Here is a 21353-nt window from a genome sequence, read left to right on the forward strand (position 1 = left end):
TGAGATGTTTTCCTCTGGAAGTTAATGATCATCTCCATTGTCTTGCTGGTGTTGAGTTGTAGCTGGTTAAGTTCACTCCAGCTGACAAAGTCCCTGATGACCGTCCTGTATTCCAGATCGTTTCCCTCTGAAAAACAACCAACAATGGCTGTGTCGTTGGAGAACTTCTGGATGTGACACTGTGTGGAGTTGTGTGTGAAGTCCGAGGTGTAGAGGGTGAAGAGGAAAGGGGAGAGCACCGTACCCTGAGGGGCACCTGTGCTGCAGAGTACCATGTCAGACACACAGTGACGGAGCCTCACATACTGTGGTCTGTTGGTGAGGTAGTCTATAACCCATGCAGTCAGGTGTTGGTCTACTCCCACACTCTCCATCTTCACTCTGAGTAGTGACGGCTGGATGGTGTTGAAGGCACTGGAGAAGTCAAAAAACATGACCCTCACAGCGCTCCCGCTGTCCTCCAGGTGTAGCAGTGATCTGTGCAGCAGGCCTCTCCAGACTTCCCTGGCATTATTCTCCTCCAGCCGCTTCTCCAGTTTCCTCCTGTAGCAGTCCTTCCCCATCCTGATCTTATGCCGGAGTTCCCTCTGGACTCTGCGCAGCTCCTCCTTGTCCCCCGAGTTGAAGACCCTCTTCTTCTTATTCAGCAGGGCCTTAAATCTCAGAGGTCACCCAGGGTTTGTTGTTGGGAAAACACCACACCAACGTGGAGGGCACAGTGTTCTCCACACAGAAGTTGATATGTTCTGTGATGCAGTGCGTCATGCTGTCAACGTCACTGCCATGGGGACTACAGAGCGCTTCCCAGTCTGTTGTCTGGAAGCAGTCTCTGAGAATGAGGTGTATGCATCCTTGATGTTTGCATACAGGAGGTCCAAAGTTTTATTGTCTCTAGTGTGGCATTTGACATTTTAATATGTTTGCTAAAAATGATTGAGTGTTGGCGAATTTTATATTTTAGTAATTGCCATTTCTGAGTGTATGATAAAAGGGATTCATCGTGTAAAACTTCTTTCATAAGATCTTCCATACCATTACAAAAATAATCATATTTTAACAAATTAGAATGAAATTTCTAGTACGCTTTTTTTCCTGGGGGACAGTATTAGGGGTGCAACAAGTAAGTCAACACAACAGTGATCCGTTGGAGGTGCGGGCATTATTTCACAGACTGAAATTGGATGGAGTAGAGCATCAGATATTAACCAGTAATCTAGTCTTGATTTAAATGTGCCATCTGCTTTGAACCAAGAGTGTTGCTTTACATCTGGATTCTTCTCTCTCCATACGTCTGCTAGGTTTAATGAATCACACTAGTCAGCTAGCATAGTATTAGGGGCAGGATTTGTAAATCTGCTAGGAAGTCTGTCTAGCTGTTCATCTTTAACCATATTCCAGTCCCGTCCAGGTATTATATTTTCCGTTACATATTTCGTTTTAACATGCAGAATTATTTCTTTAATCTCTGTAAGAAGGCTTCTGTTTTGTGCTGTGTTACAATGTCAACATCAGCTAGACGTGTGGTTGTTCCTACGTCCGACGTGTTGCGACAAAAACAAATCAAAGCAGCGCCAAAATGTCTTCCGCATATTGGCCAGCCAGTGTGGGAGGAGCCAACATGGCTGCCAATAGGCACAGTTTCATGGTCACCATGTTGGATCGCTCGTGCTGCATTGTATGCGACGAAGTTAGCGATTTTTGTAATTTAGTTCAAGTTATTGTTTATGACTTGTGTTCAGTCATTCAAATTATTATTCATGATTTAGGTTGGTGACATAGCTCCGTAAAGTTTATGTAAAGTCAGGTGTACCATGTAAGCAATAAGTATAATTAAAATACCCATTCTTTTAATAATACTATATTAACTTGAATTTTAGTCCCTTCTGATTGCGTTGACTCAAAAGTAGATATTGGAGTTTAGTTGTGTCGTGAAGCTGACTCTTAATAAGTTTTATACACATGAAGTCCCATTTGTCCCATATTTTGAACGCAGCATCCGCCCCGGTAGGCGGGGCCTGCTGCTGAACACAGTCACATGACCTGCCCCGATCCAGGCTGACCAATTCCAATATGGTGGCCAGCTTGGCAGGTCTACGGTTCTTGTTGATGATATTGTTGTCGTGCGGGATCAGGTTGGGCTCCTGCAGCCAGGGAGCCCCGCTCGTCCTGGGCCTGCGCCTGGAGGAGCCGGCGGCTCGGGTGTACAGGAAGGGTCGGATCATCTCGGCGCCAGAAGGAGCGACGTTCAGGCTGCGTCTCTTCGGGACCGACCTGAATAAACAGACCTGGCCGTGGCTAGCTTTCGCTGGGGAACCCGGAGGGGGTGTCGTGGACCCCTGCGAGGAGGAGTCCAACCGGCAGACTGCTGCTTTCTGGGTGAAGGAGCCGTTCAGCCGGGATGAGGAGTACGGCGGGCTGCTGACGGTGGTCAGCAGCCCGGAGGGCAACGAGCAGATCCTCTATCATCTGTGTGTGCTGAGCGGGGAGAAGTGGACCTCAGTGGGCCCGGATAGGCTGCGCATCAACACGGACAAGGCTCTGCCCGCGGACTACATCCCAACGTGGGGCCTGGCTGTGCTCATCGCGCTGCTGCTGCTCGTCTGCGGGCTGCTGAGGACAGTCAACCTGAGCCTCCTCTGGCTCGACCCTGTGGAGCTTTATGTCCTCCACAGCTGCGGTTCCGAGGAGGAGAAGCAGGCCGCCAAACGTCTGGAGCCCATCAGAAGAAGAGGGAACTTTCTGGTGAGTTGTTGGCAGTTCTGGTTGGTTCTTAAAGGGATAGTTAGTTGGGATTTTTTACATTAAGTCCTATGACATCCCCATCACCAGTGTAGTGCATCAAGGGTGACTTACCCGACCCCGCCCCACCGTGAGCCCATCTTCATCACATGCACAATGGATAGGCGATACAAGCGGAGACAAATATAACGCCGAGCGTTTTGTGAGCTCTGATTTTTTTTTGAGGACGCATTTTTGTGATGCAAATGTATTACTCTTTTCAACGCACATTGTTTTGAGAAGCCAAACTCCTTACTTAAGTGGCCCCAGCAACTATCTTCACCGAAATCTGACCAGAACTGGGCTCACTGGACCAAGTGCGGGGTCAGTCACCGTTTATGGGGATGTCATACGACTTCCTACCAAAGCATGCCAGCTATCCCTTTAAGTGTGTTTGCTTTGGCAGGCCTGCTCTCTGCTCTTCCTGTGCGTCCTGGGTCACTCGGTTGTGGGCGTGCTTCTCTTTCGAGCCCTGGGCTCCATCGCGTCAGCCGTCTTCACCAGCGCCGTCCTCCTCTTCTTCCTGGCGGAGCTGCTGCCTCACATCGTGTGCTCGGGTTACGGCTTCCAGATGGCACCGGGCCTCACCTGGCTGGCCCAGGTGTGCATGGTGCTCAGCTGCCCCCTTTCCTGCCCCCTGGGCCTGGTCCTGGACCTGGCGCTCCGGCGGGACATCAGCACCTGCGGCATCAGGGAGAGGGCCATGGAGATGATCCGCACCAGCGTCAACGACCCGTACAGGTACGAGCGTCGTGCATGTGCACCCCATTGAGTGCAGGCCTCTGATGGCGTCCATGTTTGTGCAGCGAGTTTGTGAAGGAGGAGTTCAGCCGCGGGACGCTGCGCAGTAAGACGGTGGAGGACATCTTGACGCCCCTGAAGGACTGTTTCATGCTGCCCAGCTCCACCCTGCTGGACTTCTCCACTATGTCAGACATCATGCAGAGCGGATACACGCGTGTGCCCATCTACGATGAGGAGAGGTGGGGGCTGCTAGGACCAACGAGAACGCTGTTTCATTCATCCACGCATGCTGAAGACCTCCATTAGCACTGCTAATGGAAACATCAAATATTATTGGTGTCAGCTCCACTTGCGTGGTCACATGGTCACTCTGCTTCAAAGAAAGGCTGCTTTCTGTCTCCAACGACTTGCTCAAGAGAAGTTAGTTAGTTATTAAAAAAGCTTTAATGTTTAAACGCACGGAATGAGAGAAAGTCGTTACACTTTCAACCATCATTGCTAATCATTGCTGTCATCTTCATCACCGTTCTCCTCCTCATGGTGTGTGTGTGTGTGTGTGTGTGTGTGTGTGTGTGTGTGTGTGTGTGTGTGTGTGTGAGACGTGCAGGTCCAACATTGTGGAGATCCTCTACGTCAAGGACTTGGCTCTGGTGGACCCAGACGACTCCACCCCCATGACCACCATCACCAAGTTCTACAACCACCCGCTGCACTTCGTCTTCAATGACACCAAACTGGATGCTATGTTGGAGGAGTTCAAGAAAGGTGCGTTGCCTCGCCTGCACTGAAACGGAAACCAGCAGAATGCAACAAAATGGGCAGCAGTGAGGCATACAAGCGTGTTTAAGAGCCAAATCACATGTTGAGTACGACAAATCCATACTGGGGGGGCCCGCCGCGCTATTTGAGAAGCACTGTGCTAGCTCGAAGGAAAAAAACACCATCAGTGAAGTATAAGGACATAAGCATGAAAAAAGTGTAACGTTAGGTGCCACTGAATGTGTTATCACTTATTTATAAGCGTGTCAGGGTCATTGAGAGGGAAGCAGGCATACATGCACGTGCACGTGGCGATATATCAAGGCTGGCTAAATGATTGCGTTGGTTTTCTGAATGAGAAATCTTGTGATGTTTTCATCTCAGATCTTGTGATGAATGTTATGAATGTTTATGACTAAATGTTTACTGTCAGGACTACCCCCTCTAGTGGTCACTGACTGTAATGACTGAAACCATTTGACCCTTTGTCCCGGTCAGGCAACTCTCACATGGCCATCGTCCAGAAGGTCAACAACGAGGGGGAGGGCGACCCCTTCTATGAGGTTCTGGGCTTGGTGACTTTGGAGGACGTGATCGAAGAGATCATCAAGTCTGAGATCTTGGACGAGTCAGACGGTTACTGTAGGTTGTCATCTGGTTCCTCCCGTCCAGGCGTGCTTTAACGCAGGGCTGGGCAATACAGCGATATCGTTAATATATCCATATTTCTTTTAAGCACCATATCAAAAACAAGCACGTCGTTCATAGCCATGTACTGTAGACTGTAACTCTTGATGCAGAGGTCTCACTCATCACCACCACCCGCCACCTTCAAACTCCACTACGGGTGTGAGAAGCTGCGGGCTGAAACTCCTGCGGCAACACAGCTCATTGCTTGCTTTTTTTTCCTCTTGTGGTGCCCGTGGGAAGGAAAGTGCTGTTACTAAAGCGGCGTCCTATCACATTGCTAAGATATGGTCCCCATTGCAAATCTGGGAAAAAAGTCCAAAAGATATTTGATATATTTTCCTGTAAGATCTGAATAAAACTTAGGCGTATTTTGCTCGGACCTTGTCTAAACTCATACAGATGGTACTGTATCCAGCCTAAATGTATCGCCCAGCCCTACTTTAATGGCACTCACGCTGGCTGTGCCCTGTGTGACCTTGCAGTGGACAGGAAGGTCAAGCGTCCTCTGGCGCCGATGGAGATCCCCCTCGAGCCTCGCGGCGCCCCCGAGGAGTTCTCCCTCTTCAAGCCTCCCGAGGGAGAACCCAAGATCCGAACGTCGCCGCAGCTCCTGCTGGCCACTCACCGTTTCATGTCCAGAGGTGAGCGGTGGGCGGGCGCCGCGTGCAACGTGTGTGAGTAGAAACCATCTCCTTACCTTTGACCTCTGCAGAGGTGGAGCACTTCAGCCCGCTGCGCGTGTCTGAGAAGGTCCTCTTCCACTTGCTGCGCCACCCCAGCGTCAACCAGGAGGTGCACTTTGACCCCGGCAACCGCCTGAGCCCTGCCCACTACCTGTACACGCGCAACCACCCGGTGGACTATTTCATCCTGCTGCTGCAGGTGTGCACACCTTTTCTTTGTCTTCTTATGTAAACGCACCGGGCCAACGTGGGGGTCTGTGGTCAGGGTCGCGTGGAGGTGGAGATCGGCAAAGAGGGGCTCAAGTTTGAGAACGGGGCGTTTACGTACTACGGCGTGTCTGCGCTTACGCTGCCATCCTCAGGTAAGATGAGGAAGTGCACCAACAGTATTTTTATTTCAAGTTGAGTGTATTTATTGCGTGCGTGTGTTGCCAGTGCACCAGTCTCCAGTGTCAACTCAGCACCAGTCTCCCAGAGATCCGTTCGACTTGTCAGAGACGACCAGCCCGTCTAGTTACTGTCCAGACTACACCGTCAGAGCGCTCACCGACCTGCAGCTGATTCGGGTGAGTGTGCACGTGTGTGGCGGAGATACCAACAAGTTCCTGTTTGTGTGTGTGTGTGTGTGTGTGTGTGTGTAGGTGACACGCCTCCAGTACCTGAATGCTCTGATGGCGTCACGGGCCGGCCCCGGTGCAGACCCGCCTGAGATCAAGATCCTCCCCAACAGTCACACCAAACTGCTCAACGACAGGAACGCCGCCACACAAGGTAGCCCCGCCCTCAGCATCGCCTTTCCACTAACATCCACTTCCTGTTTCCTTTCAGCTGAACTAAGAAAAATCTTTGCTCTTCTTTTCTTTGCTGCTCCTCCAGACTTCAGCCTGTCTTTCTTTGACACCATAGACAACTACTGTTAGTGCGTCTGTGCACAAGGTGAATGCACACTCTCTTGTTCATGTGTGTGCATGTGTGCAAGTTCTTTCTTCCTTTCGCATCATGTCTGCTTCACTGTCTCCTAACTCACCTCTCCTGTGTCAAGTTCTATGCATGTCTACAGTAAACATGCAGTGCCCCCCAAAGGCCTGCAATCTAACGGTGGCAGTGGCGGGTTGGATCATCGTCAAATTTGCATAACTAGCCATTGAGCAAAAAAGATGAAAAGCAAAGCAAATATGTTTAGAAGGAGCGTATAAACCAACGTTCTTCTGTTGCTTGTTTTTAAAAAGGGCACAAACAAGACAGAGCCATTGTGAGTGCTTTTAGGTGAGGGAGGCACCCACGGCAACACTCGGTGCTCGTTGAGAACAGCGATACGTGCTTGTACGTAGACCAGGACCTTATGCATCGAGACGGGGAATGAGCTGCCATGACACGTGTGCTCTGTCGTATGACAAGCCTTGAAGGTAGCGGTTGGCCGCGATATTTGGAATATTGACGTATGTGGGTGTCGGCCTTTGTTTAAATCAAATGGGCCGATATCGATGTAAAACTGACCACCCACGGCGCCATCTGATTGGTTAAGCAAGTCACAGCATGCGCGCGGTGGAGAGGAACATGTTCTGGTGTGGAGAATGAGAGCAAACACGCATGTCAAGGTAAACACAGAAAGCCGTCAGGGAATTGGAATAAACATCCCCCAACTACGAGCCAATGTTTCAGCAGAATCACGTGAGAGCCCAGTCAACATTAGCGCCAGCCATGCTAGCTCGTAGTACCTCCCCACATGCTGGTAATGTCAAGGTGCAAACAGTCCAAGATTGTAGAAACCTGCACGTGTGATTGTGGGAGAGTGTGGTTTTGTTGCAGGGAGGTACGCTAAGATGAAGGCCGACTAGCTTGTAGCATAACATTAGCTGGTCTGCTGTAAATGTACAGTAGATGTACTGTAAACCTCACTCTTCCTCTGCTCTCATTGGTTGTCCTGCTGCAGGTGACGGCTGCGGCACGCTCGAGAGCTCCACAGAAGAAGAAGCTCGAGCGTAGTGACTGCTCTCCATTCCTTCTTGATGTTGTAATTATCATTAGCATTATTATTATTAGTATGTTTTATAAACACTGTGTGTAGACATTATTTACTTGGATTTTATGTGGGCAGTGCCTTTCTTCCACTTCAGCATTGCCATTTGTCGCTTTTTCTGTGCCAGTGCACGTGTGTGTGCATGCGTGCGTGCGTGGTGTGTGCACTGTGACACTTGCAAGGCGCTCGTCACGCTAGATGGTCACATGACCTTTTGGGCTCGTTTCCACAATTACAAAGCGGCGACGAGTCTTTCTTGGCGACATGTGAAAGAGTTCATGAGGAGCGCCAACAAGAGTCATTGTCCAACATCCTAATGAAGCATTGCAGTGCTCCTTCTTAAAGGAGGACTTTAACACCGTTGTTTGTCATTCTTAAGAAGCTAGCTAGCTAGTGTAGCAACTTTATTGTGTATTTCAAATGTTTTCTTCACAACACAAACCTTTTTTTGCTGTTTGAATGTGCCGCAGAGCTGCTTTCACTTTAACAATTGTAAATTCCAAGACTTGAAGTCCAGAAGAAATATTACAATGGAAGAATTCCTGCTCTCTTTTTCTAACTGGAATGTGGTCACACTCCTTCACGATTCATCTGAAAGCAGCTGGAGCCTTGTCCTGTTGACTTTTGTCTTTCTGTCAATATGACATCATTAGCATGCTAGCATGCTAACATGCGTGATGAGCTTCACTGGCTTTGACTGACACGTGCACACGTTGTGCTCCAAATATTGACTTTTAGAAATGACCAGCTGATATTATACTGTACTTTATCAAGTGTGTGGTAGCAAGGCTTGTTGAGCTAATTTCCCGTCCTGGAAGTTAGCGTGCAGGTTTATGTTGTTTGAATTCCATTTACCAGAACAACAAAATAAGTGCTGTAGAGTAGACATGACCCATACATACTGTAACCCTATGTGCCAATCCTACAGAATATTCATTGAGTTCCTTGCCTTTGGAAGGCAATACCAATGCTTCCATTTGTCATAGATCATAAGTTTTTGTGACAGCAAACCTAATAATATCCTCAAATAAAGCAGCTAACAGGTGAGTTTGCGAAGCTAATCTAAGATTGGACACTCATCGTTTGAGAAGGCGGTTTTAGTGTACTTCAGTAACTTTCAGTGTTTTATTAAGAACATCAAAACCTTCTGTTGTGTTATTTGCTGCCCGTGAGGTTACATGAAAGAAATGAACGAGATCAGTGTGCACGCTTGTTAGCGTGTGTGATTAGCATCGGGCTAGTTCAGTCTTTTCATTCCATTTGATTAGGGTATTATTGGCATTTTCATTCTAAGCAGTCATTTTTGTACGTACAGTATCTATAAAAGATGAATGTAAAAACACCACGACAATGAAGTGATGGCAGAGTTGAAGTATTAATGTAAAATTGCTTCGGTGACCTTCATAGTTTTTAGGTACAACATTATTTGAACTTAAATCACTTCCTCTTGTTTGAGGGTTCAACTTTTATAGTTTGTAATCAAGAGGAGCACCATTCTATGAAATACTTTCAAGAACTCTGTTTTACTAGCAAATAAACTCAATCCTGTTGTAAACGCCTGTGCTTTTATTTGATTGCGTTCCTATCGTTCATCATCAGAAACTAGTCAACATTTTATGAGGATTAAGTTCACTTGTGCCGTGTGCTAATCTGCTTTTCTGTACATTACTTTTATGTAGCAGCGCCTCCTACCGTCCGACACAGTCAAATTGTGTCGGACGGTAGAGTCTCATGGCGGCGGAAGTGGCGCTCCGCTTGTTGCAGTAAGATGGCTAGTTTGTGTTTGACCGAGGTTGGATTCTCCCTTGGGCATTTCTGTGTGGAGTTTGCATGTTCTCCCCGTGTGTGGGGGGGTGGGGGGGTTCTCCGGGTACTCCGGTTTCCTCCCACATTCCAAAAACATGCATGTTAGCTTCATTGGAGACTCTAAATGGTCCATAGGTATGAATGTGAGTGTTTGTCTATGTGTGCCACTGAACTCTATAACTGCAATGGCCCCGATCGCTTGCTGCGCATTGGAGGCTTGAAGCCACCGGAAGTATAGAAGTCGCCATGTTGTTTCACCCAAAACAAGAAAGTTTAACAACTAAGAGGAGTTGGAGATGCCGTCTTGTGCTGCTATTAATTGCACAAATCGTGATACTCGTGAAAATCGCAAGAAGGGACTTACATTTCACAGGTAGGTAAATGCTTATAAATAATAAAAATAGTTAAAAAAAATAGATACTTTAAATATGTAAACATCTTTTCATCTAAGTAGTTGTAAATGAGCCCTTATTCTCCTTTAGAGTTCCACACTGCAATGTTCAACTTCTAAAGCAATGGGTAGTAAATATGCGGAGAGACAGGTGGATTCCTGCAGCCAGATCGCAACTCTGTTCAAGTCATTTCACCGAGGAGAACTTGGACAGGACCGGCCAGACTGTTAGATTACGACAAAATGCAGTTCCAACATTTGACTTTCCTGATCATCTTCTAAAGGTATGCTAGCATTTAACTTTGATACTACGTAGATCCTTATCATAACAAATACCTTGTGAACACTGAAACTGACCTGTTATGCATTGTAATTTCACACCATAGAGGTAGGAAAAAACTTCAACTGGAGGGACATTTTGAGATTTGGGTCTTGTAAATTTACTCTTTTTCAATGGAATTTTTGTTAATTCGTGTTAATTTTTATACCGAAACATAATAAATGTAGTGAATGAAGATACATGTATGTGTATGCGTGTGTGCTTTTATTGGTGAAGCAAGATGGCCGACCAATGGCTTCATGCGGTCAGTAGGGACGCCCCTTCCAATAGTATAGAGTTCAGTGATATGTGCCCTGCCATTGGCTGGCCACCAGTCCAGGGTGTATCTCGCCTCTTGCCCCAAGTCAGCTGGGATAAGCTCCAGCGTGCCCGTGACCCTAGTGGGAATAAGCGGCATAGAAGATGGGTGTTTGACCGAAAAAGGAGGCAACTTAAATGAGACTCTGGCTTGTTGTTTGCTACAAAGTACACCAGCAGCTTGGATAACTTGAAAATACTAACTTCAAAGTTCTAACTTGAAAGTACTTAGTGTGTACACATAGTGGTCTGAGCACCCCATGGCTAAAACTACTTGTATAGGCACTCCAACGAAGACTGTGATACATACATTATATACTGTATGTACAGTACATACAGTATATACATATATGTACTGTATATACATGTATATACTGCATGTACTGTATATACATGTACAGTATGTTGTTTCTTCCTGTGGTGGTCCCCTGTTTTCTTTCACTATTTGATATGTGCATCATTATTGTTATTATTCTTCTTCTTATTATTATTATTATTATTAAAATATGTGCATCATGTGTGATTCTCTCCAATGTAATCTCATCATAGTCCCAGTGAGGAATTGTGTAGCTCGCATGCTATTGTTGTTTTGTATGGAAACAGTATCCGTGATGGAGGTGCATTAGACATATCCAACACACACACTCATGCTGAGCTTTTGACTCAAAAGAGGCCAAAGGGTAAAGGTCAAACGTTGTTTCCTTTCATCTGCATTCATTTATCGCTCATTACATGCCTGACGTAACCACCTGACATTTAATCATGTGACGTTGCGTGCACACAAACATGAACTAGCATGTTGCACTCATTGATCTCACGTGTGCCCGTGTGCGTGTGTGTGTGTGTTGTCACATTCTGGGCACATGGCAACAGAGGCTAAATATAGCCTCAGCTTCACAGCAGGATCATGCTTCCTCACGCTCTCTCTCTCACTTCCAACATGGCCGCCAGTGCCGCCATCATGGTACTTCCTGCAGGCGTCCCCTTCCCGGCTGGAGTGCAATGCTGGCACAGCGACGGCACACCTGAGAGTGGAATGCTGTCAATGACTGATGATTGATTGTGTCTCTTTCAGACTTGGATGACTTTCAGTCATTATTCCACTCAGCACAACTATTTCTATATGTTTAGGATTTGTCCGCATTTTATTCACACATAAATTGTTTCATGTGAGTAACAAATATTGTTTGTGCAGATTTTCCCAAAAAGGTCATCACATGCCTGAGATGTGAAGTAGAGAGGGCCTCAGGAATGATCCCTGAGGTACATTCTGTATGACTTTGACTACTCTTCAGTGGTTAATATTGTTGTTGCTTTCAACTTAAATAGCTGAATTAAGCTGGGAGGCGTCCACATTTGAAATGGGAATGTCACACAGTAGCCTGACGACCTTCTCCGCCTCGGGGTTAACGTTGTTAGCCAGGCGAGCGCCGCGGGCGTGTGCCATAATACCGACTTCCTTTGGATGGCCTCCCGCCATGCATTAGTGCTACTCTGCACACGTTCACGCTCATTAGTGGCACCGCTGTCGCTGGAGAGTGTCAAAGCACAGCCCCCTGCAGTGATGATGATTTTTGTGTTTAGCTGGTGTCGTTATTGATCAACGACATGTTCCTTTTTTCTTTGAAGGTCATGGTGCACATTGGCATTCTTTTCTGGAGTCTTCTTAGACCTGTGATGTCATTGTTTTCATTCACCCAAAAGTGTGACGTGTTGCTAGAGGGGGAGGAGCTATGTCCCTAAGGGGGCGTGTCCGAAGCCAACATACTTCTGTAATGAGGATGTGGCGTTGGCCGCTGTGAGCGACACAATCGGGCCGTTGTGAGCCAGCTGACTCCCTCGGCAGGAATGTGCTCTGTAGACTCTGCCCACATTCAAACATGCGCTTGCCTGGCGCCGGACAGCTGCGGCACTAAGGTGAAGTCACCGTGGACCACCGGGGGGGGGGGGCAATCAGAAGTCCACGAGATTGTGATGCCAAGAACTTTCCAACTCTTCAGTGCCTCACCACATCCTGTAGAGGGTGCTGTTTCTCCTCCCAATACACATTTTACATTTCATACAGAGCAGTGATTTAGTTGCCTATACTTAAATGTCAACCCTTCTAACGTGCTCTGCTATTTGTCCCACTCCAAACCTGTAGGTGGCAGTAATGCACATTACCACCAAGATAGAAGCTTGTTCTTCCACGGTGGCGCCATCTCCTGGGGCACTGCCCCACTGCCAGCAGACTTCCATCCCTCCATAATGTGCAAAATGTCAAATAATGTGACTTTGTTTGAAGAAATTAACATTTGCTTTATTTTGAAACGGATGAAATTCTTTTCCACAATACATTTTCCTTTAGAAGTATTTGAAAATATCTTTTTTTTGCTGGTTTGTAATATCTTTCCTATAATCTTATGTCAATATAGTTCTCTTTCAGAAAAGAAAAAAAGGTTTGTGTCCAGCGTCTCGACAGTTGTTGCCTTGTGTCAGAGTGTCCGCCGTGAGGCAGAGAGGCTGATGGGAAATGCGACGCCACACTCCCGTGTCCCGGCCACAAAATTTGGGCCCGGAACTTTCCATCCTCCGCCAGGCTCCTGTGACAATATTGCTAAGTATGTGTGTGCGGACTAGAGTCCCAGCTTTAATTTGGACTGACTAATCCTCTCAATGAGTTCCTCTAACATTTGGAGTAATCCTTTTTGTGATTGACAGCTGCTCCTTATGAGGGTCCTCCTCAAGAGTGACGTCGCGTATCTGACCTGCAAACATCCCACAAACTGAACAAGAACAAGACAACAGGATGCTAAACTAGCTTTCATGTAGAAGAGCCTTACTTTGAGTCACAATTTAACACTATGAGGAGGCTGTTGACACTCATGCACGTTCTTCTTCTTGTCGTCAGTCGTCATCCACGTCGTCGCCCTCAGACTCGTCCCGCCTTTCGTACATCTTGTCCCGGTGCCTCTCCTGGATCTCCTTCATCTCATCGGCGTAGCGGCTGAAGGCGCCGCCGAATTTAGCCCAGGCCTTGAAGGGGACCGTGATGGAGTTCCGGTAGCTGGGCTTCACCTCGCTGACGCGCAGGAAGACGCCGTACTTGTTGGAGCCCACGTCGAAGAAGAAGCGCTTGGAGTCCACCATGATGGACGTGCCCTCGGGGAGCTCGCCGAACCCCCCCGCGGCCATGCCGCCGGCCAGCTCGTCGTCGTCGCCGCCGTAGTCGTCGATGAGCTTGGCCAGTGCGTCTCGAAACTCGATCAAGCCCTGGGCCGGAAGAGCTATGGTCTGACCGGCCAGCATGCCGCCCACTGGGCCGCCCATTCCGAAGCCAGGCCCGCGATTGACGGTCTGCCGGATCCGCAGGAACCTCCCCCGCTGGTTCTCCTTCAAGTCCAAGTAGTACTTGCGGTTCTCCCGAACCAGAAACTCGCTCTTCAGAGCTCGTCGAGGCCCGCCGTCCTCGCCGGCGGAAGCCTGGGCGATCTGTTCGGGACTGCTGGGCCCCAGCTGGGCGTAGTGCTCGATGAAGTCCCCGAGGTAGTCGCGCACTTCGGCGGCCACTGACAGGGAGAGGGTCAGGCGACTCTTGGAGCCCCCGGCCCCGACCTCGGCAATCTTAATGAAGCGACCCTTGTTGTTCTGCTTGACGTCCAGGTAGAAGCGTTTATTCTGGATGTCGAGGCGCTTGGAGGCCAGCTCCTGGGTCTCCTGGTCCCTCTGGAAGTGTTGGAAGCCTCCTCCGCCTCCTCCCCCGCTGCTACCGCCGCGCTCACTCCCGCTGTCACCATCCGCCATGTTCAGCTTCTGCCCATCTCCTCCTCTCCGGCCAGCGCGCGCCGCCTTCACGCTCTCCGGGGTTGCGCTCGTGAGAGGGACGCGATTCGCTGAGCGGCCTGCCCTTCAGTCGCGTCGCCCCAGTTATGGCGTTTTCATTGGTCCGCCTTGCCTGTCCGTCACGACGTTGTGTTGTAGCTCTTGCACGCCATTGGTGGAGAGGGAAGTTCCGGTTGCATTTTATCAAACTAATTTCAGACTCTTGTGCGAAGTGTCATTAGTGTGACATCATGTTTACGGAAATATGTTATTTTACATGAATAGACAAAGTGACTTTAAAACACAACAACACTTTCAAGAGGAAACGACCAACGTAGTTAACCAACATGGCGGATGAACACTTTCGCTGTCAGCGTTTCCATTTTTAAACGCCCAAGTAACTCTTGCCTATAGGTGGCAGCAAAGTTCCACCTACGTCAAAGTAGGCTCTACTGTAATAATAAAGCAAGTTCTTACTGTTACTTCTGCATGTTTGCTTTTAACTCTACTTTGCCTCAGTAGAAATCATTCTGTAGTAGCTGCATTCATTGTAACTACACATGTACTGACCCTTTCCAAAAATTAGAATATCATGGAAAAGTTGTTTAAATTTCCATAATTCCATTCAAAAAGTTAAACTTTCATAGATTATAGATTCAGGGCCCACAATTTAAACTATTTCAAGTGTTTATTTGTTTATATTTACATAATTTGGGCTTCCAGCTCATAAAACCCACGAAAACAGGAATTCTAAAAATTAGAATACTGTGAAGAAATCACCATTTACTTCTCAGTTTTTGCAGGAAAAAAAAGAAAGAAATTAGGATCACATCAAAATCAATCAAAATATGGTACTTTCAAAACGATATGTCAATCTTCAATACTTGGTTGGGAATCCCTTTGCCTTAATCACTGCCTCGATGCCACGTGGCATTGAAGCAATCAGCCTGTGGCATTGCCTGGGAGTTATGGAAGCCCAGATTTCCTTGATGCTTGCTGTCAGCTCTTCTTTGTTGTTGGGTCTGGTGCCCCTCATTTTCCTCTTGAGAATACCCCATAGATTCTCAATGGGGTTTAGGTCCGGTGAGTTGGCTGGCCAGTCAAGCACTGTGATGGCATGGGCATCAAACCAGGTTTTGGTGCTTCTGGCGGTATGGGCAGGGGCCAGGTCCTGCTGGAAGATGAAATCTGCATCTCCATACAGATCCTCCTCAGAAGGAATCATGAAGTCCTCTAAAACATTCTGGTAGACTGTTGCGGTGACCTTGGATTTAAGAAAGCAGAGTTTACCAACACCTGCACCGGACATTGCACCCCAAATCATGACGGACTGTGGATATTTCACACTGGACCTCAGGCAGCTTGGGTTCTGTTCCTCACCCGTCTTCCTCCAAACCCTTGGACCTTGATTCCCAAATGAAAGGCACACTTTACTTTCATGGGAAAAGAGGACCTTGGACCACTGGCCAACAGTCCGGTCCTTCTTCTCCTTGGCCCAGTGGAGACGCTTCCTACGTTGGCTCAGGTTCAGAAGTGGCTTGACCCGAGGAACCAGACAGTGGTAGCCCATCTCTCGGATGCGTCTGAATGTGGTGGTTTTTGAAGCTGCGACTCCCGCCTCATTCCACTCTTTCTGGATCTCTGCCAGATTCTTGAATCTTCTCTGTTTGATAATCCGCTGAAGCCCACGGTCATCTCTTTTGCTGGTGCATCTTCTCCTGCCACATTTTGCCCTTCCTCTAGACTTTCCATTGATATGCTTGGACACAGCACTCTGTGAACAACCAGCCTCCTTAGCTATGAGCTTTTGTGGCTTACCCATCCTATGGAGGGTATCAATGATGGTCTTCTGGCCAGTTGTCATGTCTGCAGTCTTCCCCATATTGAACCCAACTGAGACAATTGAACCAAACTGAAGCAATTTAATGACACCTGGGGAAGCCTGTGCAGGTGATTTGACCTTAGTAAATGATTAGTGTGTGACACTCAGTTTAAAACATTCATGCCCTGCAAAATTTGGGCTGATTTCTTCACAGTATTCTAATTTTTTGAATTCCAGTTTTCGTGGGTTTAATGAGCTGGAAGCCCAAATTATGTAAAAATAAACAAATAAACACTTGAAATCGTTTAAATTGTGGGCCCTGAATCTATAATCTATGAAAGTTTAACTTTTTGAATGGAATTATGGAAATTAAACAACTTTTCCATGACATTCTAATTTTTTGGAAAGGGTCTGTGTGTGTGTGTGTGTGTGTGTGTGTGTGTGTGTGTGTGTGTGTGTGTGTGTGTGTGTGTGTGTGTGTGTGTATATATATATATATATATATATATATATATATATATATATATATATATATATAAAGTGAAAAACTGTACGGCACTGAAAAGGTCCTCGGTCCTCGGAGAATGTGTCATGCATTACCAAAAAGCTCCATCGGGTGGCGACAACTAAACCCGAAGGTTTGAAAGCACCGAGCGAAAAAGACGTTGCTTCCCGAGGAGGGCAGAGTCATGTTAAATCAACGAAACATCAAACGTTTCTTGGTTTAGAGAAGACAAGGTGACCCAGCGTTGTTGTGTAACTTGTACCGGTGATGTCAAGATAATCAATGGTGCCGTTAAAGCGAAGAAAAGTGCCCTCATCTGCCAGCAGCGACAGCAGCCCAGATGTAGCCTGCAAGTTCCCGCAGGTTGTTTTGTTCCTCCTGGAGAGGAAGATGGGATCCAGCAGAAGAACTTTTCTCACCGACCTCTGCCGTAAAAAAGGCTTCAGAGTAAACGAGACGTTCAGGTTTGTGTCATAGTTTGACTTCCATCACTGTAACTTTGAACCCCCATGAGGCATGATCATGTTGACTTATTTGTATATCAGCTATGACAGGGTACGGTCATTAAAGTCCATCACGTCCGTTCTGATGCTAATCTTGTTGTGTAATACTAAAAGTCCACGGTGGTCAGGTTCAGCCTTAGCTGACAGGAAGTCATTTTGTCTTTTGTCAGTGAAAGTGTCACACACGTCATCTCTGAGAAGAACAAAGGTGATGACGTCAGAAGGTGGCTGAGGTCACAGGGTCATGACCTGACAATTGCTCATCTTGTGGACATCGGCTGGTTGACAGACAGCCTGAGGGCGGGACATCCTGTAGACATACTGGAGGGACACAAACTACACACAACAGACTACACACAATCTACACACAAGGTACACAACAAACGTCATTTCAAATTTTCATTCCTTCCAGCTTATTTATATTCTTGTAATTGTCTCAATGATATTTATCTCCGCTCACTAATTGGCAGCAAATCTTTAGCATTTGTTTATTTTGAACATTCTAATGAACTTTGGCCTTCAGGAACAGCTGACATCGAGTGGAGGTGAGGTGACGACACGCTCCATTCCCGCTTACGCTTGTCAGAGGAGGACTACCCTGAGCAACCGCAACACCATCTTTACCGTATGTTCTCTTTAACATAAACTCTCTTTTTACATTGGAGGCTTCATAAAGGCTCATTCTGGATTCAGTCAAGCGAAGTCAAAAGACCAGCAAGTTAAAGATCACACAGCTATTTTATGTATTTGCTGCTATTTATAGTGCATATGTGTATTACTTTAACAGGAAGTCTCCATTGTAGATCAATAAATCTCATTTACAGGAATTTAAGTCATGGTCATTTCAACAAAGTTGTGTTGTTGAAACATAGTTCCCTGCACCACTTGGCAGCCACCGCCAGAGGGCAAAGTTCAGCTAACTAGTCTCCTGTGTAGATGGAATGTAAACTAGGCTGTGTTTCAGTCTGTGTACTTGCTTACTTACTTGCACTTAGTCCTTTGAGTGCAGAAATGCGTTCGCACTGAGAAGTAAGACAAAATGTAGTACACTGTCAGTGCAACCCGCCTGTTTCACACTGACCGCACTGGGGCCCAAACACAGGACCTTCGCGCTGACGGTTCGGCCAAAAGCCGGGACTGTCGACTGAGCGTTCAATGCTGCTCTTGAGGTTGAGGGAGTGAGGTTTTACCACCATACACTTGTGCATCCGTGACATCAGTACCCAGATGTTGTACTCAGTCATTGAAATTGTGTGTCTCAGCCATTAAGAATGTCTTTTCTTGTCAGGATGCTTTGTTGCTGTTGGCTGAAAATGCTGAGCTCAGCGGTGATGATGGGCGAGGCCTGGCGTTCCGACGCGGTGCCGCTGTGTTGAAGGCTCTTCCCGAGGCGGTGACGGACATGAGACGGCTCCGAGGGTGTCCCTGCTTGGGAGAACACTCGCTGAGGGTCATCCAGGTGGCGGAAAAGTTCTTGCGCTATTGTTTTTTATGCTGACAGAGCATTTTTTACACTGACTGACCACTTCTGTCCTTGCAGGACATTTTGGAGACTGGAGTGTCCCGTGAGGTCGAGTCCACAAAGCAGTCTGAGCGTTACCAGGCCATGAAGGTCGGCATGGGTCAAAGCTTCTAGAACTTCTTGATGGACTGAGTTCTTGGTCTCATCAGTGATGTTTAACTCTGGTTCTGTCCGGACCACAACACGTTTGAACAGGTTCTGACAGGAATTTTTGGAGTTGGGTTAAAGACGGCAGATCAGTGGTTCCGTGATGGCATCCAGAACATTCACCAGTTACGTCACTCAGGACGCACGCTCAACCGAGCGCAGCAAGCAGGTGAGTCCCAGCGCGGGCATCAGGTGGGTCTCATATGTGACCCGTTTCTGACTGGACTCAGGTCTGGCCCACTATGATGACCTCATGCAGCCCATCACAAAGGCGGAGGCTGACGTCATCGCGAACATTGTGGAGGAAGCGGTCCAGGCGGAGCTGCCGGGGTCGCAGGTCACTCTGGTGGGCGGGTTCAGGAGGTAAAAGTCCAGCAATGTCATCACTCTGCTGATGTCATCGTCTTGTTCTCAATGGCGACTGCTTCTTCCAGAGGGAACCCGAGCGGCCATGATGTGGACTTCCTCATCACGCACCCGCAGGAAGGACGGGAAGAGGGCGTCATTGCTAAGGTGGTGTCCCGCTTGGAGGCGCAGGTAAACAGGGAGTGAACTATGGGCGGCATTTGTGTCCTCACTAACACATCTCTGTGCTGGATCAGGACTTCCTGTTGTACCAAAAGACTACCAGAAACTCTTACATGAAGTCCAACGATGGTCCTGCTCGGCCCGCCTCCAGCATGGACCACTTTGAGAGATGTTTGTGCATCTTTAGACTCACCACGGGGGAGCAACACGAACCAAAAGCATGCACACAAGCTCCAGGTGAAGACAGCGAAGGACGAGCATCGAAGAGAGCAGTTCGAGTGGACTTGGTGGTCTCGCCTTTCAGCCAGGTCGCCTTTGCCCTGCTGGGCTGGACCGGCTCCAAGGTGAGGCTGGCGACACCTGCTGGTAGCCGGCGGTCTTGCGGTGCCTGACTCCTATTTTTGTTGTCAGTTGTTCGAGAGGGAGCTGCGGCGCTGGGCGACCCGAGAGAAGAATATGTCCCTGAGCAGCCACGCCTTGTACGACAATAAACAGGTGTGATGCATCACGTGATTGACTCCACTTCCTGTTTGCCAATGATGTCACTTTGTCTGTCCGTTCTGCAGGGTCGATACCTGAAAGCAGCCACAGAGGAGGAGATATTTGCTCATCTCTCTCTGGACTACATCCCACCTTCTGACAGGAACACCTAAGCCATCATTATTGTGATGACGATGATGATGGACAGCAGCTTCGGAACCTTCTTTCTCTCTGGTCACATGACTACATAAAAGAACAGTAGTATTGGTGGCGAGCTGGTGCGAAGTCATGACACGGTTCATTCCTTTTACTGACTCCAGGTCTTACGAGTCACTCACTGAAGTGAATCGGGCACTGAAAATACTCGCTTTATCTCCACGAAGCGCATGCACAGAAACTCACATGCCCAACAAGTTGCACTCGTGAGTCAGTGAAACATCGACTCAAACTACCTTGGCGATCTACCGGTAGCTCGCGATCGACGTAATGGGCACCCCTGGTCTAGGCAGTCAGAATAAGGGAAGTCAAACAGTAAATGAGGTGTCTCATGCCAGTGGAAGCCACAGTTACAGGATGCTAGCTGGTGTGGTGGAAGTTCAGTGTAAATAAAGGCTACAGAATGCAGCTTTATTTATGTGCACAGTCCATCTCTGCTAGCAACATCCAAGAGATCTTCTCAACCCACACAACGCACTTCACGCCTTCAAAATAAGAGTGCTTTGGGCTACATGTTATTTACTTTGTGGTGAAAAAATGAGGTTGTCCTAAAAAGTAGCTTACACCAACATTGAGGCAGCAAACAGTATATTAGTATGCTAGTAGTAGTAAGTATACAAGTACTAGTCCTAATATGCTAGCTCAGCTGAAACATGCAGCCTGTGTACTTTTCATAACAATTGTTTGATAGTGTGCACGGTGGTGAGTGGATGTGTAAATACCTGCAGCATCACACACTCACTAACACTTGCACAGCATGCGTGTACCATCAGCTTTTCAAAAGCAAAAGCTTTTGTCAAAGTCTCCTCTTGTACAAAGAAACCTGATGACATTTCTATTCAAGTGGAATGTTTTGATATTTATATTGTGCTTGAATATACATCTGTGACACACTCAGTAAAGGTGATCAATAATTCATATCATTCAAATTTGTCATTTCATCCAAAAAGAATTTAAACCACGCAAATTTTTTGACTCTGCCTCTTAAAAACATCCAAAACCAGGAATGGCCATCGGAACCTTATCGTTGAAATTCAAACGATGCCCAACCCTACCTGTGAGTCAGTGAATTTGAGTCATTGCTAGTTTTGAACGATTTGTTCATCACTCGCACATCTCTAGTGTGAAGGCCAAAGAGCAGGGGCGTGCAGCGTGCAGCCCGGGGGCCTTTTTTACTGTCCCCCCAGGTAATGTTCTACACATGAAATGAAACAGGAAAAATCACGGAGGAGGAATAGGGCCACATTCAAAAGGGAAGAAGTTAAAATATTGAACAAGAGTACTGAATTGAATTGAATAGCTTAGCACTTGTTGACACATA

The 21353-nt window shown here is 47.4% G+C and overlaps 3 protein-coding genes across 8 annotated transcripts; 2 read left to right on the forward strand and 1 right to left on the reverse strand.

Annotated features, from left to right (window-relative positions):
- The first annotated feature begins 1839 nt into the window (after nt 1-1839).
- On the forward strand, nt 1840-13118 carry LOC129170126 (metal transporter CNNM3). Of its 5 annotated transcripts, none has more exons than XR_008566531.1 (13): nt 1858-2742; nt 3185-3519; nt 3585-3761; nt 4130-4287; nt 4780-4923; nt 5454-5612; nt 5684-5853; nt 5920-6016; nt 6090-6220; nt 6296-6425; nt 7588-9853; nt 9963-12531; nt 12652-13117. XR_008566531.1 is itself a non-coding variant. In XM_054757342.1 (11 exons), exons 1-11 carry the CDS (start codon nt 2071-2073, stop codon nt 7638-7640), a joined length of 2226 nt encoding a protein of 741 aa, XP_054613317.1. In that variant the 5' UTR covers nt 1858-2070; the 3' UTR covers nt 7641-9857. The 5 variants fall into 5 exon arrangements, 1 of the variants encoding a protein (XP_054613317.1); XR_008566532.1 differs by adding an exon at nt 6531-6590 and having other exon boundaries at nt 1859-2742; nt 9963-13117; XR_008566530.1 differs by having other exon boundaries at nt 9963-13117.
- LOC129170127 (transcriptional activator protein Pur-beta-like) lies at nt 12699-14343 on the reverse strand. Its single transcript, XM_054757344.1, has 2 exons — nt 13331-14343; nt 12699-13255 (listed from the first exon to the last, which is right to left on the reverse strand). The coding sequence occupies exon 1, from the start codon at nt 14289-14291 to the stop codon at nt 13395-13397; it is 897 nt and encodes a 298-aa protein (XP_054613319.1). The 5' UTR covers nt 14292-14343; the 3' UTR covers nt 12699-13255; nt 13331-13394.
- A 2331-nt stretch (nt 14344-16674) lies between these two features.
- polm (polymerase (DNA directed), mu) lies at nt 16675-21353 on the forward strand. 2 transcript variants are annotated; one of them, XM_054757135.1, is made up of 11 exons: nt 16675-17100; nt 17310-17511; nt 17669-17764; nt 18428-18598; nt 18680-18751; nt 18857-18977; nt 19039-19171; nt 19243-19345; nt 19411-19680; nt 19748-19831; nt 19903-21353. In XM_054757135.1, exons 1-11 carry the CDS (start codon nt 16919-16921, stop codon nt 19987-19989), a joined length of 1521 nt encoding a protein of 506 aa, XP_054613110.1. In that variant the 5' UTR covers nt 16675-16918; the 3' UTR covers nt 19990-21353. The 2 variants fall into 2 exon arrangements, with proteins under 2 accessions (XP_054613110.1, XP_054613109.1); XM_054757134.1 differs by having other exon boundaries at nt 16681-17100; nt 17663-17764.

The sequence above is a fragment of the Dunckerocampus dactyliophorus genome, chromosome 17, assembly GCF_027744805.1.
Source record: "Dunckerocampus dactyliophorus isolate RoL2022-P2 chromosome 17, RoL_Ddac_1.1, whole genome shotgun sequence".
Lineage (NCBI taxonomy): Eukaryota > Metazoa > Chordata > Actinopteri > Syngnathiformes > Syngnathidae > Dunckerocampus > Dunckerocampus dactyliophorus.